Source organism: Leopardus geoffroyi, chromosome A1 (assembly GCF_018350155.1).
Source record: "Leopardus geoffroyi isolate Oge1 chromosome A1, O.geoffroyi_Oge1_pat1.0, whole genome shotgun sequence".
NCBI lineage: Eukaryota > Metazoa > Chordata > Mammalia > Carnivora > Felidae > Leopardus > Leopardus geoffroyi.
Window position 1 is genome coordinate 133,460,153 of NC_059326.1, and position 24,781 is coordinate 133,484,933.

Below are 24,781 nucleotides of genomic sequence, written 5' to 3' on the forward strand. Positions count from 1 at the left end.
TCTACTTCTGGTCAGTTTCCTCAATTCTACTTTTTCGAAACAAAGTCCAGTTCTTCTCCAAGGTCTCACCGCCCCCTCAGCCATCTCTCCCTGGCGTTCCAAGGCCGGCCAGCCACTCCTCCGCTAAGCTCGGAGTCCAAGCCTTTGGCTCCGATTCCAGGCTCCGGGTGCCCCCTCCGCCACCGCCTCTCCCCAGTCCCGGGGGCCCCAGCGCTCCGCCGGATCCCGTAGCCCGCGCCTCGCCCCGCCTCCCCTACCTGACGCCCGTGCGGCCGGGGGCGCCGCAGCCTCCGCCCACCGGCGCGCCTGCCCTGCCATTGGCTCCCCTGGCTGCCCGTCTCCTCCGCCGGCCCCGCTCCTGCCCGGAGGCAGGTTTTGCTGGCGAAGCCGCAGTCCCGGCGGCGCGGGCGCAGCTCGCTAGGGTTGTGGAGCGTAGAGCGCCAGCTCGAGCTGGCCTGTCCCCGCGCGCGGGAGCCCCGGTCGGCCGCCAAATCTGGGCGGCTGGTAACTTGGCGGCGGGCTCCCGCGGCCGTGCCGCGGCCATGTAGTCGCCGGCGGGGCTCCCCGCAGCCCGGGAGCGGCAGCGAGAGCGAGCCGGAGCCGCGCAGCCCGCAGCTTTCCCTGGAGACGCTGAGTGCCCGCCGCGTCCCCGCTGCCCCTCGGGCTGCACTTTGGGCCCGAGAGGGAAATGGGGGAGAAAGTTTCGGAGGCGCCGGAGCCGGTGCCCCGTGGCTGCAGCGGCCACGGCGCCCGGGCTCCTGCCCCTGCGGTGGCCGCCGCCTCCTCGCCTGGCGCTTCCTCGGCCGAGTCCTCCTCGGGCTCAGAAACTCTGTCGGAGGAAGGGGAGCCCGGCGGCTTCTCTCGAGAGCAGCCGCAGCCACCGCCGCCGGGCGGCGCCCTAGGCGCCCCGCCGCCCGCCGCGTGCGCTCCCGCGCGCGTGGTGCTTGAGCTTGGAGTCTGTGCGCCGCCGCCGCAGCTCCGCGGAGGAACCGCGCCGCCCGCGCCGCGGGGCAGCAGCGCGTCCCAGGAGGAGCAGGACGAGGAGGTGGGCCCCGCCTTCCCCCGCTCGCCCCCCTCCGGGTCCCTGCTGTCGGGAGACCTCAGCTCTCCACTCCGCGCGCGGCCCACGGCTGGGCGCCCCGGGGCGTGGAGAGGGGGAGGGACCCCAGGTGCTCTGCCCCGAGCCCGGGGTGCTGGCAGTTAGGAGCCTCCCTGTGGGTCATTGACTTCTCATGGCTGTTACCTCGGTGTGTGTGCCTTCATGTGCGGCCTGATCGTGTGGTTTTTATGTCAAAACAGCAAACTCCTTAATGTTTGTGTCTGCTACGGTGGCTCTGTGAATGAGTGATCTGGACGCCCGGCTGGTCCCCACAACTAAGATCTTTTCCGAAGTGGGCGTTGCTTCCCGCCGAAGCTCTCGGGCGGAGAGGGAGTGTGGTGAGGGGATGGGTGTGAGGGGAAGAGACGGTGTGTCTGTCCTGGCGGAAGAGTGGGAGCGGTACCCGTGGAGTTTCACCGGGGCGTGTCAGTGATGCCGGCTCCCCGGAATCACCTGCGGGTGGTTTTGGCTGGTCCCCGCAGCGTCGGTCCTCTGAGAGAGCGGGACTCCGAGCTCTCGGTCGGCGCCACTGTCGTGCACGCCTGCATCTCTCATTCGGACTTGGTCCTGGGTGTCCAGATGCGCGCTGGTTGCCAGACTGGATAGAGAACCCCTGATTTTCTTCCGGGAGACTGTTTCTATCCTGGTCTCCTGGAAGAACGTTCATCCAAAACTTGTGGGTCGCGTCCTGACACATTGAGCGTATGACTTTGGTGTCCTCTAGATAGCTTTCCTTGGCTTTTTTTTTTTTTTTTTTTTTTGGCAGGGGGTGTGTTGGGGGGGCTTTGGAGCACAGTTAGAGAAGCATAAGGTTCTTCATTATCTTTTAGATTGTTTGCTTTGGAGAGTTGTGCCTAAGTCATCTTGTTCAGGCAGGGCTATAAATAAAACATCGTCCTAACATAGAGCCCTTGTGAAGTTAATTCCTCAGTGCCAGAGTCCTATTTTTTCTTCTCCTGGATGGGGTTAGCTTTAGTAGGTAATTGTCTTTATCCCTCAGAATGTGCATGTTGAGGTCAGTGTCCTGCCAGTGGCCCCCAGGGACCTCATTCTGGAGGCAAAGAGTGGATCTGCCACAGGGTGAGGGGAATCATGTCCTGGCGAGGCAGAGATGGAGCAGCGCTGTTTGGTCGATGGCCAAGCTTCTGGCAGTAACCATGATCGATTTTCCAGTGCCCTGGAGAATTGCAAGGATCCTGGACAGGTGTTGGGAGACTTGCTTTCTGAGGTCTGAGTTATGAGCCTTAGGCAAGTGGTTTCATTCCTCTGAGGTTTGGTTTTATCTGTAGAATGAGGGGTTTGAATCAGGTAACTTGAAGTTAAAGTTCATTTCCACAGAAATACTCTTTTTTGCTGATCAGGAATTTAGGGTGGATCAAATGTTCAGATTGATCCTAGGGACAGAATGCCAGGAGTTAAGCTGAGTGCCATACCTGCCACAGAGTCCCTCAGGGGTTGCATCTCATTTTTAAGATGTCAGGCATGTGCCAGGTGTTTATCCTGTGACATCTGCCTCAACTTTCAAGATGAGCGCACTTGTCATTGGGCAGCTGGGGGTATGCCCTAATTCACTGATTTACTAGTAGATTCTAATTTAGTGTTGTCATTGGTCAAGAAGATGCCCAGTGTTTTCTCTGTAGCTAGGAGAGGTTGCTCTGGGGTAAATGACACAGTCTTGCATATGGGTGGGGCAAGCAAGGAGCTTCTCACTTTTGATCCCAATTCTGTAGCTGATTTATTGCCTGGCCTCATGGTGACAGTGTTTTACTTCGTGGGAAGAGATATAATGATAGCTTATTTCTCAGGCAATGCAGTGAGGACTGGTTGATTGAAACACATTTTGGAAAGTGGAATGACTAAATAACATTGGTCACTATTTGTGAAATCTCAGAATTGGATGTAAACTGATACAGTATTGCAATTTATTGTGTAACTGAGTCTGTGGCAGAGGTTGCTGGAAGTTATCCAGGAGTGGAAATCTTGACTTGGCTGTGAGAATTTTAAAGTGAAACTGTTAACTGTGGAGTTTTTTTTTTTTTTTTTTTTTTTTTCCTCCTCAGGAGCCGAGAAGTGGTAGTCTTGGTGAAAGGCGTTAAAGTCCAGTGTGCATTTTCTGGTTTTACCTGGGTGATGGTATGGTGCAGTGATTTTTAACCTTTTGTGGGATGGTAGGCTTCTTTGAGAATCTAATGTCAGCTCTCCACCGGCTCCTCAGAAAATGCACACAACTACAAGTACCATTCCAGAGGGTTCAGTCAGGAACACTGGGTTGCAAACACTAAGTTTAGTGGGAAGACATGGGTGTGCTTCCCAGCTCTGCTGCATTAACTGGCTGTGGGATTGTGGACCATTCAATTAATTGTAGCCTCAGTTTTTTCACCTTTAAATGGGAATCACAACAATAGAGTTGTTAGGCATTTTATACCTGCGATTTTATGTAATCCTAGCACACTAATATATAGCATGAAGTGCTAAGTAAATATTAATTTTTCAAGTTCATTGGTGATGAATATCTTGTGACATGGAAGTACGAACTTGGGCTGGCTTGTTATTTTTATGCGTAATTAACTTGCTACTTTGAGAGAACCTGAGGCTGTGTCTGCTCAGGTTATTCTCATTTTATTAGCATAAGCTGGGAAACAGATTTCATTTGAATCAGGTCGTATTATGGCAAGGCACTGTTAGAGTAATGTCCTACTATGGCAAGGTGTTGAGTATAATGCTTTAAAAGGCTTAAGTGCAATGCATAAAATGGAAAGAGGTTCATTTAGATCTTTAAATTGTTGTGTCTAGCTTGGGAGAGTCATTGTTTTCCAAAGTGTTTTTTTTCTTCTCATAATAACTTACTGCATCACTTTTTATATATTTATTTTTTTATTTTTATTTTTATTTTTTTCTGCATCACTTTAAAAATTAAAAAAAAATTTTTTTAACGTTTATTTATTTTGGAGACAGAGAGAGACAGAGCATGAATGGGGGAGGGTTAGAGAGAGAGGGAAACACAGAACCTGAAACAGGCTCCGGGCTCTGAGCCGTCAGTACAGAGCCCGACGCGGGGCTCGAACTCACAGACTGTGAGATCATGACCCGAGCTGAAGTTGGACACTCAACCGACTGAGCCACCCAGGCGCCCCTCTGCATCACTTTTTAAAAAGCAGCAAAATTCTAGGCTCCTGGGTGGCTCAGTCGGTTAAGCACCTGACTTCTGCTCAGGTCATGATCTCATGGTTTGTGGGTTCCAGCCCCGTCACAGGCTCTGTGCTGACAGCTTAGAGCCTGGAGCCTGCTTCAAATTCTATGTCTTCTCTCTCTGCCCCTCCCCTGCTCATGCTTGATTTCTCTGTTTCAAAAATAAACATTAAAATAAATTTAAAAAAAAAACAGCAAAATTCAAGTATGTGGTGTATAATTGCAGTGCTAACTTGTTTTTGGCAACCTTGTTGAAGCTGATTTGAGTATATCAATAGTGTTTGACCTATTATGTATTTTATCTTACTATCAATATTTGTGTGAACTTACTAGGTATCAGAGACTTAAATCAGCCCCTTACACTTTTGTTGCTTAAAAACAATAAGAAGGCAGTGTTTGCATTCTTCTGTATTTAAACACCTGGGAGTTAGAGATGGTGCATATCACTTAGTTTAATAAACTGCATCTGACTTCCTCCGCTGTTTCCCTAAGCCTGTGCATTTGGAGTCTGCGGGTGTTGAGGGTTGGTGGCTCTGTCGATCTACAGGCATCTGTCTAGATTGGGGGACTGTTGCTGTGACCACATTTCTGAGATTTACTTGTCGGCAACTTTGTCCTGTCTTTTCCCAAAGTACCGTGTGATGACACTAATGAAGTACTCAGGTACCGTTTGCTGTCTATCACTGACCTCCTCGGGGGCAGGGATTTTGTCCTATATGCCTAGCACAGTACCTCTAGTATGTTAGTATGGACTCAGTGAGTATATATTGAATGAATGAGGAAAAAAGGACATCTTCGAAAATAGTTACGCATTTGATTGAACGGTGACTATGTGTTTTCATTTGTTGTGTATGTTGTGAATTATGCCCAGACCTCTAGATCTCTTATCAAAAATACCTCATGGATCCAGGTAAAAAAAATTTTTTTTGATCCAGGTAAATTTTGAACAAAGCTAAATCACTGAGGATCCACTCAAAATACCTTTAAAGGGACTTGTGTATTAAGTCCACTTTTCACTGTGTCTATTAGAACTTGAAACTTGGAAGGATTCTTAGAATGGCTGAAAAAGAAAAGGCTTAGTGGTTAAAAGGATTTTCAACTCCATATATAAAGTGGCTCATTTATACTCTGCTATACTAAAAGGTTTGTTTTATTGACGTATGTTGGGGAACAGTTTCCTGCGTGACAATAGGCACAGTCATGGGATGTCTTTGAACTGTTCTATTGAATGGTGTTTGAGTGCTGCTCTTAATACCTGGGATGTGTTTGTGGGATTCCTGCACACAGTAGTGATGCAGTACATGAATTTCTGCTGTTCATTGTTGAAGAAAATAAATAGCGATAAACAACTATGAATTCAGTAAAGCTTTTCATTGAGTTTGAATTTTATTATATTATTTTATTAATGCTTATTTATTAGAGAGAGAGAGAAAGCATGAGCATGGGAGGGGTAGAGATTAGAGAGAGAGAGGGAGACACAGAATCAGAAGCAGGCTCCAGGCTCTGAGTTGTCAGCACAGAGCCCTACATGGGGCTTGAACTCACAAACCGTGAGATCATGACCTAAGCCGAAGTTGAACGCTCAACCGAGCCACCCAGGCGCCCTGAGTTTGTATTTTATTAATCACAGCACCTACGTAATTTGAACAAAAGCAGTGCATAAATCTTGGTGCATTTATTATTTTGTCTACTTTTTTGACTCACCATTTCGATAAGAGAGTTGAGAAAATCAGTCAACCAATATATATTGCATGAGACTCTAGTGATGCATTGGCCTCAGCATTAAGGACATGAAAGTGGATGAGACAGAGATAGTTTGGACCCTACAAAGCTTCTAGTGTAGTTGAGGGAGATGGTCACACAACACACGATTATTAATTAGTTGGTTTCAAAGGCAGTAAATGGAACAGAGGAGCAGGCTGTGAGGGAGTGTGTCTATATCATGGAGCTCTCTTAGTCTGGGAGGTGAGAACTGCCTCACTGAGGAGGTGATGTTGAGCTGAGACATAATGGATGAGCGGGGAGATAGCTGGGAGATACCATGGGTAAGAGCCATGCAGGTAGCTGGAGGCCCTAAAGTGGGAGAGAGTATGGTGGGTCAGCGGGTCGTTTGGCATGGAGGAGGGGGGAGCATAACATCAGATGACACTTGAGAGTGATGCAGCAGCTGGTGCTGAGAGCCGTTGAAGGATTTGAATCGAGATAGTGGTATGGTGAGATTTGTGTTTGGGGAGGGCAGGAAGCACGAAGCCCACCTGTTGGGAACTGCTTGTGTAGCCTGCTTAAATGTTCCATGATTGGAGCTGATAACCTAGAAGAAGGCATCTTAATAAATGATGTGTACATGGAACAGGGGGCTCATTCCTGGTAGTTCAAGTGCCCCAGGTAAACACATGGCAAATACTGTAGAAAAAGAATTGAGCTCTCTTCAAGAGAATACCATAGTGTGAATATTAATGCTCCTTTTCACTGTGATGTTGCCTTAAGCCTACTATTTTCTTGAAGGAAAAACTTTATTAATGGGAATGGTGACTGAGAAGAGGGCCTTGGAATAGCTCATTTCCACAGTAAATTACAGAGAAATACTTACCCAAGGTGAATACAAGGGGAAATTGCCCTGAGATTGTATGAGATTCCTTGTCGGTGGGAAGTGTGGTGTTGGTGAGCTAATACACATTATGAGAATCTAGCTTGTTTGCCTGTATCTTCCTAGAGAAGGGCTGATCAGCATCAGAGAACTAAGGATTTTGCCTTTTCCACCTCTGGTCTGAGGTATTCTAGGGAAAGGTCATATTTATATTTTGCCACTGTTTTACAGTTGGTGACAAACCTATGTATTAACTATGTATTACAGTCAGTGACAAAGCTGTGTATTAGATTCAGTGGATACAGTGTATGAGTCCCATTGTTTCTCACTTTGTCCCTTGGAGGAAGGTTGTGGAAGAACTATAGTGCGGGGTGCAAACATGATACAGTGTAGAAAGAGCCTTCTCACAATGAGAAGGATCCATAATAGGGTGGCCTGGCATTGAAGAAAACTGAGTGGGTATGTGTGTGTGTGTGTGCATGCATGCATGCACATGTGTATCTTAAAAGAGATGCTTGTACTTTTTATACGAAAGAAACCTCATGTCATTTATAATCACATCCTCGTGTTCTGTAGTGTTGTCAGGAAAGGGCATGTGCTCCTCTCCTTCATCCCTTAAGGGCTAGCAGCCAGTTTTTCTCTGCCCTGCGTGAGAGTCAGTAGTGCCTGAAGGTACGGACCGATGACACTGAGCCACTTACAGGTTGTGTGACTTTGGAAAGGTTTTTAATACTGAGACTGTTTCCTCATAGGTCAAATGGACATGGCAACATTTATTGCAGAGGGTTGTTAGGAGAATTAAGAATTATACTTTATATGAAGTAGCCAGCATGATGCCTTGCACATAGTATGTATTCCGTAGCAGCATTTGTTATTACTGAGCATGAGGAGCTGGTTTATGCAGAATGGCTATGACATAGCCAGGAATAATTAGAAGCCTAGCGGTCCCTTCCCTGATGGATTATGCTACTAGCATGTTTTGTTGGTAGTCATGACAGGCCCTTTCATTCATGAGTAGGTAGATGTGTAGCACAGTTATCACTTTTCGTTTCATAGAGCATTTCTTATAATGTACTAACAGGAAAGCTTTATGGTGTATGGTTCATTAACCCTTCTATTAAGATATGATCTCTCTTTTACTCATGGAACTTGCTCTTAGTGATCATTTATTAATAATATCCTAAACAACTGTATGAACATGTAAATTACTGGCTTTGCCCAGGGATTTAGTCACAAGGCAGCATATCAGTTGTATGGTGAGGCTGGTGAGATGATGACCATGCACTTAAGTATCCAAGGTAATGATTTGGAGGCTGAGAAGGGAGTAATAAGACCAATCAAATGATTTTTTGGAAGCCAGCTTTGGTTTATATATGAGTTAGGGTGGAGTGGGGTAAGGCAGGTGGTCCAAGGGCCACCCCAACTTCACAGAGAGGAAATCTATTAGAAGTGTGATTGTAATTTTAAAAGTACAAGAATTAAGATATGTAAATTTTCCCCCGCCCCTCCCCCCCCCCCCATTCTGTTGTGTCCCTTTGGGGCAGTGTAGACATGTCAACCTTTAAGACAAAAATAAAAACAATCTAGGAGCACTTTTGATAAAATTCAAATGCTACTGCAGGGACTGCACCTCTCACCAACCTGGTGCTCTGTCTTATGAACCTGTTCAGGCTGCTGTTTATACAACTTTGCATTGTTCAGAGATTCTTGTTCTCTTTTATGTCTCTGATATTTTGTCTGGTTTCTTGTCTGGTACTGTTCTCTTGGGTTAAAGTAGAACATAACATAAGATTGAACAGAAGTCTTATCCTCCACCAGCTTCTGTGTACTTGTCTCTTTCATTATCTGTCTCCAGGAACTCTCACCTGGTTCGTAATTCCTGGGAAGGAAAGGAGAGAAAAGCCTTCCCCCAAAGGGGAAATGTTGGTTCAGGACCGTGGTCAGCGGCACACATACATCAAAGTCACATTTCAATGTATAGAACTTGTATGCAGTTTCTGGTGGTCCCTCCCACTTAATAAGGAGCATTCACTGCTTATTTAATGATTTGGATTCATAACTAGCCACATGTGTCTGTGAGACAGCCTATGAATTTGTACCCTAGACTTGTACTCTTTTGCCAGCCCATCAATTCCTCTCTTGGACACAGTCGATATAATTTTGATTATGATACTTATTTCCACTGAGCCTTTCAGCCCCAGTGGTTTGTACTGATATTGGGGGCTGGGATGAGGTGGGGATGTGTGTGAGAGAGAGGAAGTACTGTTAGATTGGCTTTCCTTTCTTAACTAATTTCATAGGCTATCATGTGGAAAATGAAAATTTAATTTTATTATTCTTGACGCTGTGATTTAGTGGTATTTTCAGTGGCTGGCAAGCTCACAGGTGCACCCAATTTAGTTTGGGTAGTTGAATGTACGTTAATAATCGCACGTTGGGTGTGGGTCCTTTGGCCTCTTAGAACTTGGTCAGCTACGTTTTCGATAAGCTGAGAAGTTAGGTATGTTGGTCGCTCCTGTCTGATAATTTTGTGCCTTTCTGTGTTTTAAAAATAATGCCATCATATCTCTGACTTCTGGTGTTAACATTTGTCGTTTAGGCATTTCTTTGTGCAGAGGTGGACACACCTTCTGCGATGTGGGAAGGGACCTGGTGCATCATCGGCGGGAGGGAAGTAAAGTAAAATTGGGTTAGAATTGGTTAAAATTTTATGTCACTGAACATGTCATTGAGACGTATATTACAGAAATTAAAAATTTAAAATTGCTTCTTAGGGCAGTCATTGCTACCTAAACTACATTAAGGTGTTGAAATGAGATGCAGTGATGATGAAATCTATTTCGTGTATAAAAGGTTAAAGGATTATTTTCACAAACAAGTTCATTATGAATAAATTGGCTCTGTAGGAGTGTTTATAGCTCCTACACATGTAACATAAACTCAGAAAATCTGCTTTGTTACTCCCATAGTTTTAGCTGGAGTGTTTAGTTGAAATCATCTGAAGCTTAATTGAGTTTGATGCTTATTTGAAGTCATCACCTCAGGCTTGTGGTTTTATTTTTTATTTTTTGAGGTTTATTTATTTGTTTTGAGAGACGGAGGAAGCGGGGGAGGGCCAGAAAGGGGGAAAGAGAATCCCTAGCAGGGTCTGAGCAGTGCAGAGCCTGATGGGGGCTTGAACTCACAAACCTCAAGATCATGAGGTGAGCTGAAACCAAGAGTTAGAGCCTTAACGGATTGAGCTGCCCAGGTGCTCCTTGTTAGGCTTGTTTTAAGAGGGCTGCTCTGGGGATTCTCAGGTGTAGCCAAGATGAGGAGAATGTTTGCTCCAGGCAGAAGTGCAGCCCAAGATGCTTATTTGGAGAAAAAGGACCATTGAGAAGTTTTACCTGGGGAGGAGAACTTCAGTCTCATCTCAAATGAATAGAGTACCTATCAGGAAGACTCAAGAAAATGCTGACCTTTCATTTTTGTGGCTCTCTTGTGACTAGTGAGTAGAAGTGCCAGGTAAATTTGGTGCAGTTTTAAAGACTAAGCGAGTGCTGTGTGAGCATGGGAGAGTGATGGAGAATGTGAGGGAAACTGCCTGTCAAATAAGAAAAGACTATCTTCTCTTTGCCTTGTGTTATGGTACTTTAACTTATTCTTTGAAATAGTACTTCTGTAAATTTTATTTAATGTACCACTTAATTTCCTTGGAATTTCTTGGCAGTTTGTTCTTCGTACACTGATTAGTTATCCGCACAAGCTGTTAACTGCTGGCTAGGAAGAGAAGTACAGTTAGAGTGGTTCTAAGATCTTTTAGACTAATTTCAATCTGCGGTGATGGGTGGGTTTTAGGCATGGTGCAGATTCACTATTAGAAGAAAGAAAATCAACTTTGAACTCTTCATTAAGAACAAACAAACCCTTTTGTTTTCATGAGTTGCACTTTGGAAATTAGAACGTTTCCACCTGGAGCAAGCTGAGTGTAACGATTTTAAAATTAGGGAATGAGACCAACTGGAAGGAGTTATGCCGGTAGAGAAGCAACTTGACCATTTGGCAATTTTTTCTTCCCTTTCCTCTGTAGCTTGGCTGCTGGCATTTTAAAAAGAACATGACAAACCATGTTAGTTGGGAGATTGTAGTAAACCTTTAGTTGAACAGAATATTTGGGAGAAAGGCCTTTCTCGGTTATGGAATTGTATGACTCAAAAAATTTTAAAGCTCTTTTTGCTCTCACTTTTTCTGCTTTTCCCCCTATAATGTCCTGGTATGGTTTTCCTGCCTTCCTATTCTGTGAACAAGGTACTTTTTTTTTTTTTTTTTTTTTAAATCATTTGACATCTTGTTCTGCTTTAGGGCTCTTGCTTTGGGCATCAATCATCTTTGAAAACCATTGAAGATGTAAAAGTGTTTAAGCGGAGGTGGTGAGGATAAAATTGCATGTAGTCTTGATGAAAGTAGACAATATTTTTTTTAATTTTAAAAGTTGAAGATAGTGGACTGTGTTGTACCTCTGAAACTAATGAAACCTGTGCATCATCTCTCCTTCCATTTAGAAACAAGTGGAAGGTAGCAGCAGAAGTTCTTTTTGTGAGGATTGTGCTGCACCTCTTTGTCTTGGGTTGTGCCAGATCTCGTCTATATTGTTAATATCTGTACAGCACTTAAGTTTGGATAGCATTTTCTGCTATTTCATTGGTTTTCTCATTCCCATTTTGTACACTTTTTTGGTAGTATAGTTAATAATTGATCTCTCTCCCACTAGATTGTGAGTTCCTCTGAGTGGGAACAGTGTCCTGTCTACTCGAATCCCTTCAACAGGGAGAGTGAACAGTGTAGAGTGAACAATAACATGTTGCACAAAATGGTACTTGAGCCATATTATGTGTTAAGACACCATTCTGAGGGCTTTACATGCATTTATTCACTGAACTTTTACCCTAGTCTTTTATTTATTTTTGAGAGAGAGAGAGAGAGACAGAGCGTGAGCAAGCGCGAGCAGGGGAGGGGCAGAGAGAGGGAGACACAGAATGTGAAGCAGGCTCCAGGCTCTGAGCTGTCCGCACAGAGCCCGATGCGGGGCTCGAACTCACAAACTGTGAGATCATGACCTGAGCTGAAATCGGACACTTAACGAACTGAGACACCTAGGTGCCCCTACCAAAGTCTTTTAAAATCTAGTAATTTGGTTGGTTTGCACTACCCTACTGTAGCTGTAGCTCAGTGACCTTCTCGATGTTAAACAAGGGAGGAAAAGGATGGAACAGGTTTGAGGAGACTGTTGAAGAACAGTGGACCCTTAAGGTCCCTGTTTGTTCTCTGTGTATCCAAGATTCTAGCACAGAGCCTTTGGTGCTCTGCCAAGAATAAATGAATGATCGTTAATGAAAATGCCACTTAGCGGCGGGGTCCCTGTGCCTTTGCCATGAAGAGTTTGGATTGTCTCTGGAAGTTAAAGTCAGGGCTAGGATTTAAAGCTATGATCTTGGGTTTTAGGTCATCAGTTAATAGGCTGGGAGAGTTTCTGCAAATGAAGGTTTTAAACCATAAACCAGTTTTTATTTTCTGGTTGGCTTTGGGAAGCTGAACAATCACAGTTGCAGCAGTAAGCCATTATTGGCCACATGTTTAAAGTCATTATTTTAATTTCTGATGAAATATTGATAGCCAGCCTTAAAACATTAACAGTGATGCTGGGCTGTACTCACTGGTGCTTAGGCAAAAGCTGCTGTCAGTGCATATGTGTTGTAGGAATTCTGGCAATTGTATAAGTAGTGGCTGAGTGTTAGCTGAGAGTTTGGGAGGTCTGAACACTGTCTTGGCTTCTTACTGGGTGGATTATAGCTTCCAAGGTTTTCATGTATGGTGAAGTAAGATGTCCTTTTTAGCTCCAATTTTTTGTTTCCCTCTTACTACAGAAACAAGACAATTTTACTGTTGTCATTAGTACATAATTTGTTCTAAAAGTATTTTTTTTTTCTTACAAACTTGGTAGGCAAATGTGTTTTCTGATCTGTGGATAGGCACATATTCTTGAAAGGAATTCTCACAAGGATGTTTGCCCATAGATCCTTCCTTTCAGATTATGCTGATTTGAACATACAGAAAAAAAAAAAGTTTCATGTTCCTCTTTTATTCATCTTTTAAAGTTATTTGGTATGTTTCTGTCATTCATCAGAATAAATTGAGGGTACTACCTCTTATCTCCCAGTCTTGCAGAGGAGTGTAACTCTGGATAACAAGGTCAGTTTTGTTATGTTTGGGCCATGTTTGGGCCACATGTCCCATCATAAGTTTATCATTCTGATGTCCTAGACTAGCAGTTTCTGATTTGATAAAATTCTTTGATTTGAAAAGTTTGTATGGTCTCTGCGTTACCTGGCCGCCAGGGCTCTCTCCTGCACTGTTGTGGATCCTACCTGCCCAGCCTTTGGAGTAGACTATTTTTACTTACTTACTTACTTACTTACTTACTTACTTACTTATTTAAAGACGGTGGTATCTCTAGCCTAAGCTGTTAGCCTTAGCTGTCAGGCCTTTTTTCTAAGTTTGTTTGGAAGTCCATTGTTTGGAACTTGGAGTGTGAAGTCCCATAGAGATGTAGTTTTAAAGGGTGATTGGGTTTCCAGCCTATAGAAGTATAATTAACCCCTAGAATGAATGGGATACTGAGGAGGGGCCTGTTTTCCCTATGGTGTTGGGGGCCATATAGCAGCTTCTGGAGGTGGATGCCTGTGGCACAAGTAATCATTGATGTTAATTGTCAACATCTGCCCATGTGGCTGATCAGGGCCCTAGTGAGCCAGGGGAGCACTCTCAGCCTGTGCTCTGGGGCTCTTCCTAGAGGTGTGGCAGTGACCTTACTTTGTCTTAAGGACACTGTCATGGATGCCCGAGACTCCTTCACATACCGGGAACAAATAATCTTAACTAGAAGCAAAATGTCCCCTGGCAGTTTTCAGTTCATTTCTAAGGGGGTAGACATGTGAAGGCCGAGAATATAAGGTAGAAGGTGGTTACCTCAAAAAACCCATCAGAATACCTTTTAAAATAAGCCAAGTACTTTTAATAGAAATAAGGGAAATGGTCTTTTTTTTAAAATTCTGCTGTGCTTTTTCTTTTAGTTTAACACCCATCACAAGAATTACCTAGTTCCTGTAGATGAGGTTTTTAGTAATTGCACATATCCTCCTTCCACTGGGGAACTTGCACATAAATGTGTGATTTCTGGGGCCTCTTTGTTTTCTGAACCTGACTCTACAGTGTCTGGAAGGGTGGCTGCATCCCTGCAAGTAGAGGATGTTTGTCTTCCTAATGTCTAGAGCTGCTGGTTTTCTCTCTCCCATGTGTCCACCCTCCTCTCAGGAGAGGGTGACAGCTAGGTTCTGGAATTCGTGCAGCTGGTTCATGTCAAGAGATGGAGAAGGCCCCCAAAGAATCGCTCGCAGCTGAGTTCCACCGGTGGGATGGTTCCATCAGAGATAGTCGGTGGTAATTAAAGAGAAAGTGAAACACGGACTTTAACAAATGATAAATGCAGGTTTACCAAGTGATAGGAATAAGCCCTGCTGAGAAATGTCAGGGGGTGCTCACTTTATACTCTTGAAAATCCTGTGATCACGTGGGCACGGTCTTGACTTGTTCAGATACTATTACCTGCGGTTCTTAGGAATTTATTTTGACACTTAAGGACGTCTAAGAATGTAAATTTAATTACTGCTGCTGTTCTGTCTGTGGGCTTGGATATAAAGTGGCAGATTATGTAACAAAATTATCGTGAAATTAAAAAAAAATCTTGAACAGACTAATTTGACTTTCGGGGGTGGGGCAGCTTTCCATTTGTGGGTAAAACAGCTGCTCATTTAGGATCTATTAGGAAACTAGGGCCTGTTGTGGTGGTTTGTGGAGGGAGGCTTCTTTTGTTTAATTAAAAAAAATTTTAAATGTCTTATTTATTTTTGAGAGTACAAGCAGGGGAGGGGCAGAGAGTGTGACAGAGGATCTGAATCCGGGTCTGCACTGATAGCAGTGAGCCCGACACAGGCTTGAATTAAAAAACCAGGAGATAATGACCTGAGCCCAAGCCAGACTTTGAACCGTTTGAGCCACCCAGATGCCGCAGGGGAGGCTTATTTTAATGTGAACTTGCAGGCTGGGACTATATTTATTATTCAAGTATAGGAATGGTGCCTCTCTTGCTGTGGCCTATTGGCCAGAAGGGGAGGAAATACAGGGGGAGGGGGGCTGGATGAATGGATGGACATAGAATCTTGGAATGTCCAAATGTTGTCTTAGTATGTTTTGATAATAGGTGCTGGTGAAGATGCCCTTGGAGATGGGATGTAGGACTCCTGCCTGGTACCTTAGCTGCTGCTGACAATTCTTGTGGTGGGGTTGAGCTGGTGTGCAAGGAGATATTTGTTGAAGCTGCTTCTTGCAAAGCTCTGTAGGAGTTGGCAGGTGGGAGGGAAGGAAACGATACGCAAAAGAAATTTAAAAAATCTGGTCCGTGCCCAAAGCAACACATAGTCGATTTAGGAGACAGCATAAGTGGAGTGAGTTGGTGTGAATGTGCAGTACACTATCAACACGTGAAAATGTGGGTCAAAGTAAGTAATGTCAGTAAGGAGAGCAAAAAAGAACTACAGAATCACCCTGATGGGATTTACCCTAAAGGGTTTTCCTGGTGCCTTGAAGATGGAAATAAGAAGAGGGGAGGAGAAGGTTGTACCAGATAAAATAATTTGCCCAACAGATGTGTTCACTAAGAAGGAATAGGAACTGGTAGGTGGTTTTTCCCTCTCCTATGATTCATTCCTTGTGCCCGTGTCATGTAAAATTACTAGTAAAAAACACTACCAGGATGCTAGTGTTTTCCTTAATACCAGTTTATTTATAGCTTCATAACTTTCTAATCAAGATTATTTTTGTTTTAAAGATTTATCTTTCCCTAGATAATTAAGCAGTGTTTGCGACTAATGCTGTTTTAGTCATTGTCTTAAGGAACTTGGTGTTTTTGTTGGTGAGGACAGAGTTCAGGGAGAAAGTAGGTTTGGTAAGAATTTACCAGATAAGCCCTTTTGGGTCCTGTCTCTTGAGGATACCACTTTATTTCCTTGCTTTGGGATATCTGTTGATTACTCTTTCCTTGAAATTTGCCAAGTGGAGAGCAATGATGTTTTTGGCTCAGCTGGAGTTTCAGACATTTCCTCAATCTTTTTTTTTTTTTTTTTCCTTCCTCTTCAAAACACCCTTGCAAAGCTTGAAGAAGCTCTCACCCTCTTGGTTCTTGGCAGGAATCATGGCCTGTGTGTGGGGGGCTCCTGACATAGCTGAGGATTTGTCCTGGCAACCCGTGATCCAGGAGCTTTTTGAAACTTGTGAGCTATGTGGGCTTGTTTCAGGGCCTCAGCACCCCTTGGTGAACTGGTTTTATGAGGTGGATCGTGTGATTTTACAAGGCAATTTCTGCAGGCTGGTCAGGGGAGCTAGTTGGAGGTGCGGAGGGAAGTGAATCTCCTGCGGATAAAACCTCTCTATAAAACTCAGGGGACTTGATGTCTCCTACAGGATTCTGTAAGCATGGGAGGAAATTGCTTCTCTAAAGAGTTAGTGATTCTGGTCTACTGGTGTGGGGACCATGTGTTATATGATGGCTGCTTCCGAAAGCCACACAAACTTAGAAAGCAAGGCAGCAGGGGGGACTGGAGAAAATGAGTGGACTTCAAGACTGGGGAAAGCTTATAGGAGGTGGTATTAAAATGTGCAAACCAAGGTGGAATGATGAGGGCAGTTGTGCTTTTATAAGGAACATTAAGCTCCCAAATGAACCTTCTCTGAGCTCTGTTCTCTCTTTCCTGGCCCAGCATATCTTCCCCTCACTCTTCCCTCAGGAAAAATACCTAAGCAAGCAGTCTGCGAGGCCCCGGGTGTGTGGCCAGTTCCACTAGACCTTCAAAGATTCTCTGTCACGGTCGTTTTTAGCATAACCACAGTGTGTGCTCTGGATTTGTGAAATTTGCAATTACAGCTATGCTATTAATTTTAACTCTGAGAACCATTCACTCTCCTTGCACAGTGCTTGCAGACAGCTGGTCAATGCATGAAATGATAGAGCCAAAGCTCTTCCTCTAAGGTGGAGTTGTCTGGCCTGAAAAATCAAGGAGTTTATTGGCCCTTACTGAAATGATAATTTGGGATCACTGGAAGTCTTTGGCTCTTGAGGAGGGTGATGATAGATCCTCATCTTTGTTTTCTAAGGTTAATCTGTCTTACTAGAGGTTATCTGTGTTGCAGAACAGAAACCCATTCAGGGAGCCCTGGTCTGTCCATTCTTTGAGAAGGTCCTCCTGTTTTTTTGAGCTGGCTGATTTCTTGTGGACCAAAAAGGTGTGGTACTTTGCACACCTCCCACCATGAAGGTGCTTCTTGGACAGTGTTTTGCGGAGAACGGAAACCTCATTGTCCACCCTCTGGGAGAGGTCTGCTGACCCCTCCAGGTTCGAAGTGATGGGGTGCTTCTCCTGGGGAATCTGTGTCTGTAGCATCTTCTGCTTTGTTTGTCGGGGGCACCTGTTGCAAATTAATCTTAAAGTGATTAAAACTGTCTTGCTGTGCTTTTTCTCTCCTCTAGTATTTGAAGCAGGAACTGAGGCAGTAGTGATTTCTTGCCTTGCATGTCCTTGCCTGGGAGAAAACTGAAGCAGTTTGAAGTAGAGATGCTTCTCAGTCTCTCTATAAAAAGTCTTAATTTACAGAACAGAGAGTGTTGACATGCCTCTTGGGATAGAGGGTGCGTTCCATTGGAGAGAAGGGAGAGAGAAAACAGGCTTTCTTGGAGGGGAAGGGAGCAAGGCTGGTATCCTTGATCGTCTTGTTGGCAGCGTGAGGCCAGGGAGAAGGTCACTGGCCACCGGGTGGGCCTGGGGAGGCTGGATTTTTAGACAGCGGGTTCCCTGCCTTGACAGGGATTCTGGGTGCTACCTGAGGGGCATGGAATCATGGGTGTGTTGGATTTCAGGGCCCTCAGGGTCTGGTTGGCAATGAGGATACAGTAGCAAGCATGATAGACTTTGCTTTGTGTGACATGACTTGGAGGGACCAGTTTTTCACCAGAGGCCCTGGACTCAATTAATTTGATTTGAAGAAAATACTTTTTTTTTTTTTTTTTGGTATGTCTGACTTCGTGAGTTAAGGTTTTATACCTGCTCTACTCATCAGCAAAACGTTGGTTCCTGTAAGTGTTGTAGCCCCATAAACTTAAAATTTTGGTTCTGCCATTTGTACGATTTTACTAAATATCCCAGTATTATAGTCCAGACCAGTAAGGCACCTAACGCTTCCTGTCTTTTTGCTCAAAGGTCTTGTGCTTCCTTCCAGCCCTCTCCTTTGCTCACCCCCAGCAAGTCGGTGGCTTATGGCGTAGGGTATCATCCACACTGAGCGTGCACTGAGCGTGTTGCATTACAATGTCTTCCTTCGCCAGACCGGGAGCTGCGTGAGAGCAGAGACCCTGTCTTGTTCATCTATGTACTCACAGCTGCTGCATTCCAATATGTAGTAAATCTTTGAGTCAATAGGTGTGTGGGAGAAGTTGACTCTGCAGCTCAGGAGAAGTGGAAGCTCTGTGACCAGTGGCAGCAGTGAAAGACTGAATTTGAAGCTAGAGCCTCCTCAGCTTGCCTTGACGATCATGGGTGGTGTAGCGTGTCCGTCTCTCATTTATTCTCTGTCCCCATGTCGAGGTGAACAATTGAATTCAAAGAAGAGAGGACTTAAAAACAGGGTTTTTTTGTTTTTAAGTTTTAAATATTGTATGTTCAAGTTTTATGTCAGAATTCGTTTCTAGAAGTCTGGCCCTGCTGGCCGGCCAGTTGTCACTAATGAGGCAGAACTGCCTGGAATAAGACCAGTTCAGCCTGGCTGAACATCTGAGTCCATTGCCTCCGGGCTACCGGTTTTCTCCCCTGAGAGTACTGGTCCAGGAGAGGGTGAAGACCAAGGCTTCCTTGGACGTGAACCACTTCATTTCTGGATTGACCAGTTTTGTGAAGCTCCGGGAAAGACAGGGTCTTGCTTTCTCAGGCTCCCAAGATGAGTGGCTGGCAAGGGCTTCGGTGTATTTGGGTGGGGGTGCTGTGTCTCCGTCTTCTGAATGGGCAAATGTTTAAAAATGTTTGTGGAAGCAAATTCTGGAAAGAAGACCAAGACTTGATTGTGGAAATAGTTGGTAAATACTGCTCCTTTCTTTCTTTCTACTAATTAATTTCCCTGACAGCTTTCCTGGCAGCTCTTATCCACAATTGGTTGCTGAATTGCAATGCTCAATTATCTGTGTAATAACATGCTATAAAAACATATAAAGCCAGGAAAAAATGGCTTCCACCAAAGAGGCTGAACCTTGAAAATAGACACCTTGCACATTCACATCTGGACTGAAAAGACAACATCAAATCTGTCGTTAATGATTTAATTGAATTTCTTCTTCCTAAAGGTAAAAGAAAACTTTAAAATTGAGTGTGAGATACTTAAGTTACCTAGAGATAAAACCAGAGTCAGTAGCTCGTTAAAATATGGGGTTTTCCGATGCTGTTCTGTGTATTCTATGACAATCTTGAATGTTGAGAATGTATTTCCATCTAGTACTTATTGAAGGCCTACTAGGTGCTGGGCACTGTGCTGGTGCTTTGCATACATTACATTTTTAATTTTTTGGAATTAAATTTTTTTTAAGTAGAGAGGGACGCCTAGGTGGCTCAGTCAGTTAAGCGTCCAACTCCTGCTCAGGTCGTGATCTCATCATCCATGAATTCAAGCCCTGCATCGGACTCTGTGCTGACAGCTCAGAACATGGAGCCTGCTTTGGATTCTCTGTGTCTCTCTCTCTGTCTGTCTGTTCCTACCCCGCTTGCGCTCTGTCTCTCTGAAAAATAAACATTAAGCAAATAAACAAACAAATGAAAAAATAAAACAATGAAGCAAACTTATAAAGGGAGAAAGACCATGCTTGAAAAGTCTGGGAGCACAATAAGCAAACAGCAGTTGTGGTTGAATAGGGAAGTTAGTGCTATGGCCATATTTGTGGTTTCAACTTGGAGCACATCTGATTCCCCTGTGGAGCTTTCAGATGACAGGGTTCAACTAGGAGATGCTGATTCTGTGTGCTTGTGACTGTTCAAGGCTGCCAGGTCGTTCTGTGAGTGGCCAGGGGTGTAGGGGCATTGGCTTTGTCTCTGTTGGCTTGTGGAGAAAGATGTGGAGACATTTCCTGAGAGCCTCTTATGAACACGAGCTGTGCTGGTTGGCTTGCATGTATCATCCTTTTCATCCTCACTGGAAGTCCACAAGGTTTAGTTGCCTCATTTTACAGCGGAGGAAACAGGCGTTACAGAGAGCTCACTGTTGGAGACTGGTCTTGTAGTTAGTGACTGGTACAATTTTTACTCCTCTGTTGCCATTCAAGTGTCTAACTTGTGGTATTTGGATTTTTACTGACCTTCAGCTTTGACCCAAGGGCTTTGCATAGAGGACACTGACCATTGTCTTCGGAATAACACCGGATTTGGCATATTTGACTCTCTTTACATTGTTCATGCATATTTTGTAACCTGAAGGTTCCAGGTTTTCTGTGTGTGTGTGTGTGTGTGTGTACCAATATGAATGTCTATTTACAGAAATGAACACTCCAATTAGCTGGATATGAGTTTGGATATTTACCCTGATGATTGTTGAGTGGATCTTCAAATAGCAAGGCAGCTATTAACACGTGTAATTCCCATTAGAATGATTGTGCTTTTCATTTTGTTTAGTAGTGTGAGAATTGCTAGTGAACATTTAACAAAAAGAGAAAGATTTTTTTACTTAATTTTGTTGAACTGATGACTATTTTGGACTATGAGGAGAGAGGAAATACAGAAGGAAGCATACCTGTCTGCCTTTGTAGGACATTGGTGTCTTTGTATGGTGTCCTAAGTTAGGGAAGCTTTTATGAAAGCACATTCCCTTCATGACAGTGCTCTGAGTGCCAGCCTTTCCCCCCAAGGCAGGCCTGTGACTCATGTGAAGGGTGATAGAGGTACTGAAAATAGTGGCAAGAAATGCAGAGAAGTAGAGAGTAACACTTGTCTAGTATATTTTTGTAGTCATTTGTTAGTTTTTTTTTTTTTTAGTTATTTATTTTGGGGGAGACGCAGTGAGAGCATGAGCAGGGGAGGGGCAGAGAGAGAGAATCCCAATGCAGAGCCTGACTTGGGGCTCGAACACATGAACCATGATTTCACAACCTCAGCCAAAATCCAGAGTTGCACGCTTAACCGACTGAGTCACCCATGTGCCCCAGTGTTGTGATCCTCTAACAGAAGTATGACCGTTAGGTGAGAGTAACTTTTATAGGAATAACAATAGTAGTTGGTGTTATACTTGGGAATTAATGGGGTTCCTGCTTCTGAACCTAGAGCCCCTCATTGTGACAGGGGCTCACTGGATTCTGAATTCGGGCCATGCCACCTGTGCAGCTGGGACTTGGTGAGCAGGGCCCCAGGGTGTATGTATTTCACTTCCTCAGAGCTGTCATGTCTTATCAACCTTTCGTTAGCAATATTTTTCCTCCCTGAAAACTCATAAAAATTCATGCTGTAATATCAATGCCTGCAGGATCCTGTAGAATTTCGTTGAGCTGCTTATACCCTTTTCTCCTAATAGATAATGTTGTTGTGTTCATATACAGGGATACAGATGTGTGCTTGTGAATCCATATAGGAGGCTCATGTATATGCCCGAGAATGTTTTCTGAGGGAAATAAACTCATTCCTCCCCCTCGCCCCCCCTCCCCCCCCCCCCCCCCCCCCCCCGGTTCAATGTGTCCAAGACAATTGTATGCATATTCTCAAAACATTGGATTCTGGTGAATATTTTAAATTTCATTAACCTTATATATATTTTACCAGATAACTTTCAGCATATCTGTTTATTACCGTAATGATGCTTTGCTTACTTGTGTATCTGGAGAGAAATAAAATGAGTGTACTTAATTTTTTTAATGATAAATTTCTTTATCAAGGTCACCTTTTATGTTAGAAAAGATTTGTAAACTCTTACCAACACTGTGTACATTCTTGTGCCCTTAAATTAAAAAAAAAAAAAAAAAGTGTGTTGTTAGCCTAACATATTATACCAGAATTTTAGTATTTTAAATATAGGTCGTAAATTGCAGGAAACTTTTAGTTGATTACCGTTTTCTCCATTTGATAGAATGAGGAGAGGGACAGTATTTAAAAAATAAATGTTACCCTGTAATTTTAGCTCACCATTACTGAAATAGTTTGTAGGGAAAATCATATGCCATTATGCTTAACTGTGTAATATGAAATCTTGATGAGTATCCAGTGGGTAGCTTGTCCTTTTTTCCGATAAAATCGCTTTTATTTTCAAGTGATTATATCCTGTGGGTGTATACATTTGTGAATGGGGAAAATATGTGCAACTCAACAGTGCTAATTTTCTTCCACCCTAAAACCATATGGTAATAGGCCTGTAAGTACATCTTAAAAGCTTAGTAAAATTTTGAATAAAGTTACATAAGCCTTAACCTTTATTATGGATAAAGAAGTTATACTGTGAAATGAGAATGGGGCAGATCAGTGTGTAATACTTGGTGTTCTAGCAGGCAGCCCTAACTGATGACCTTTGGAAAAAACAAAATCCTATGTAGTACTTCTGGTAATAGAGAAGGACTTAGCTCTGTGGCTAGTAATTTCATTTAGGACACATTAATGATGCATAAAATGTGACTTAACATTTCTATGAACTTTATGACAAAATATTGTTAGTACTTTTTTCTTGAATCTTTTCTTTATGCCTCTTTGTCCATTCTTTTTTCCTACCTCATATGAGGCCAGTTCTGTTTTTATGGGTCCCATTTCCCTCCCCCCTCCCCCCTCCCCCAGGACTCAACACAAGTGATAACTCATTTTGTTAGAATGGTAGCGATCTCAGAAGTGGAGGATTATGACTCCACTTGGGGCTTAATCAGCCTGAGCAGGTGCATTCTAAGGAAGAGAGATAGTGTTTTTAATGCAAATGTCCCCCCTTATTCAGAGGAAGGGAGACATGGATAGGAATTGACACAGCAGTTAAGTTGGAATTGTTTCTAAATAGATTGTTTTTTTTTTTTTTTCCCTGAATTCTCTGGACACCAGCAGCAGTTTTGTTAATAAATGGAAGTGAAATATAAAGGAAGAGAAGTTGAGGGTGACTGTCTTAATTTTTTGCTCTAAGGGATCACAAAAACTTAAGAAAAATGAAGTCAGAGGCTTACATAAATAAAAGAATCCTAAGTGGCATAGCATTCATTTTAGAATGGAATTGAATTTGGGATCCTAGATAAGAGGGGATGGTTATATTAAACTGCCCAAAGCCTTTCTGGAAGGCAGCTTAACTTAAAGGGTCTGAGCCTTCACCGTGAGGGTCCAGAATTTTTCCTCTTCTTCCTTTGTCCTGAAGTGTGCTACTGTAGGAGAAGGCAGACAATTTTTTGAATAGTGTGGAGGAACTGTAGTAGGCTGAACAATCTATGGCTCTCTGTTAGGCAAATACATTAACTTTGGATTTTAGACCATGTTTTTGACTGAAATGGCATTAGCCATGTTCTCGTTATTAGGAAGTGGTTACATGAGTGTTTAGAATTATTTATTGCCCTCTATTTTTATGTCACTGATTTTTTTTCTGTGCATTTCAAAATAAAAATTATTCAAAGAGAAGTCACCAATGTGTCCTTCCAAACTTAACTATATCCATATATTACTCATTAATTCCTTCCTCCATCTGCTCCAGAAGTTGTTATTGAGCCCTTACTATGCCCTAGGCCCTGGTAGTGGTACTGGGAATACAGTAATAAATAAGTAAAAGTCCATGACCTCTTGCATAGAAGGGAGACCAACAAAACATTAAACAGGTGTTAGAGGGGACATCTGCAAACTTGATCTGTAAGGCTCCAGATAGTAAATATTCTAGGTTTTGTGGGCCAGGTGGCTTCTGTCACAACTACTTGACTCTGGCTTTGTAGTGTGAAAGCTGCCATAGGTTATGTGTATGGGTATGGCTGTGTTCTAGCAAAATGCTATTTACAGAATGAGGTGGTGGGCTAAATTTGGTCCACAGTCCCTAACTTGCAGACCCCTGTTAGAATGTAAGATGCCTTGAGAAAGAAAATGAAAGGGAATCTGGGGTATTGGGTGGGGGCAAGGAGTGTTGGCGCTTTTGAGGGGTGGTCAGGGAAGGCCTGGCTGAGAAGGTTACTTAAGAATAAGATGGTGTGCTCAGGCATGTGTGTATCATGACTGTGTATCAGTCATGTCTATCTCTGTATCATGTGTGTGTATGTGCAGAGGATGATCCATACAGACGGAACAGCCGGTATAAAGGCCCTGAGGTAGCAACATACTTGGAGAATTAAAGGGATGGTGAGAAGGCCAGGGTGTTTGTAGCTGAGTGAGTGAGTGAATGATAGAATGGGAGATGAGATGAGATCAGACGCAAAGGTGGGGGCTGAGGGACAGGGTCACAGTGTGATACCTCATCGGGCCTTTACAATTAAAAACATTTTTTTGTATTTGTCACTTGGGTAGTTATTGGAGCGTTTTGAGTAGAAGAGTGAGTTACGCATTTTAATTTTAGCAGGATCACTGGCTTCAGGGTGGGCAGTAGACTGTTGGGGAGCTTGAGTGGAAACCTGGCAGAACAGTTAAGAAGGTTATCCAGGTAATCCAGGTGGGAGAAGGTGGTGCTTGGACTAGGCTCCTGGTGCTGCAGGTGGTGAGAAGCAGGCAGGTCTTGGAAGTGCATTGACCCATAGACCAACAGCATTTGCTCATAGACTGGAAAAGGCATACGAGAACTGGAGGAGTTGAAGACCCCATGGT

At 43.7% G+C, this 24,781-nt stretch overlaps 1 protein-coding gene across 9 annotated transcripts in view; it reads left to right on the forward strand.

Annotated features, from left to right (window-relative positions):
* The first annotated feature begins 396 nt into the window (after window positions 1–396).
* Window positions 397–24,781, forward strand: part of MAST4 (microtubule associated serine/threonine kinase family member 4) — a 568,735-nt gene continuing 544,350 nt past the window's right edge. For 6 of the 9 annotated variants that reach the window (XM_045494932.1, XM_045494941.1, XM_045494949.1 and 3 more), the window contains exon 1: window positions 397–1,045. In XM_045494932.1, coding sequence (XP_045350888.1) covers window positions 689–1,045 — 357 coding nt within the window. In that variant the 5' untranslated portion in view covers window positions 397–688. The remainder of the gene's footprint in view (window positions 1,046–24,781) is intronic. The other 3 variants (XM_045494988.1, XM_045494995.1, XM_045495004.1) reach the window with 1 other exon arrangement.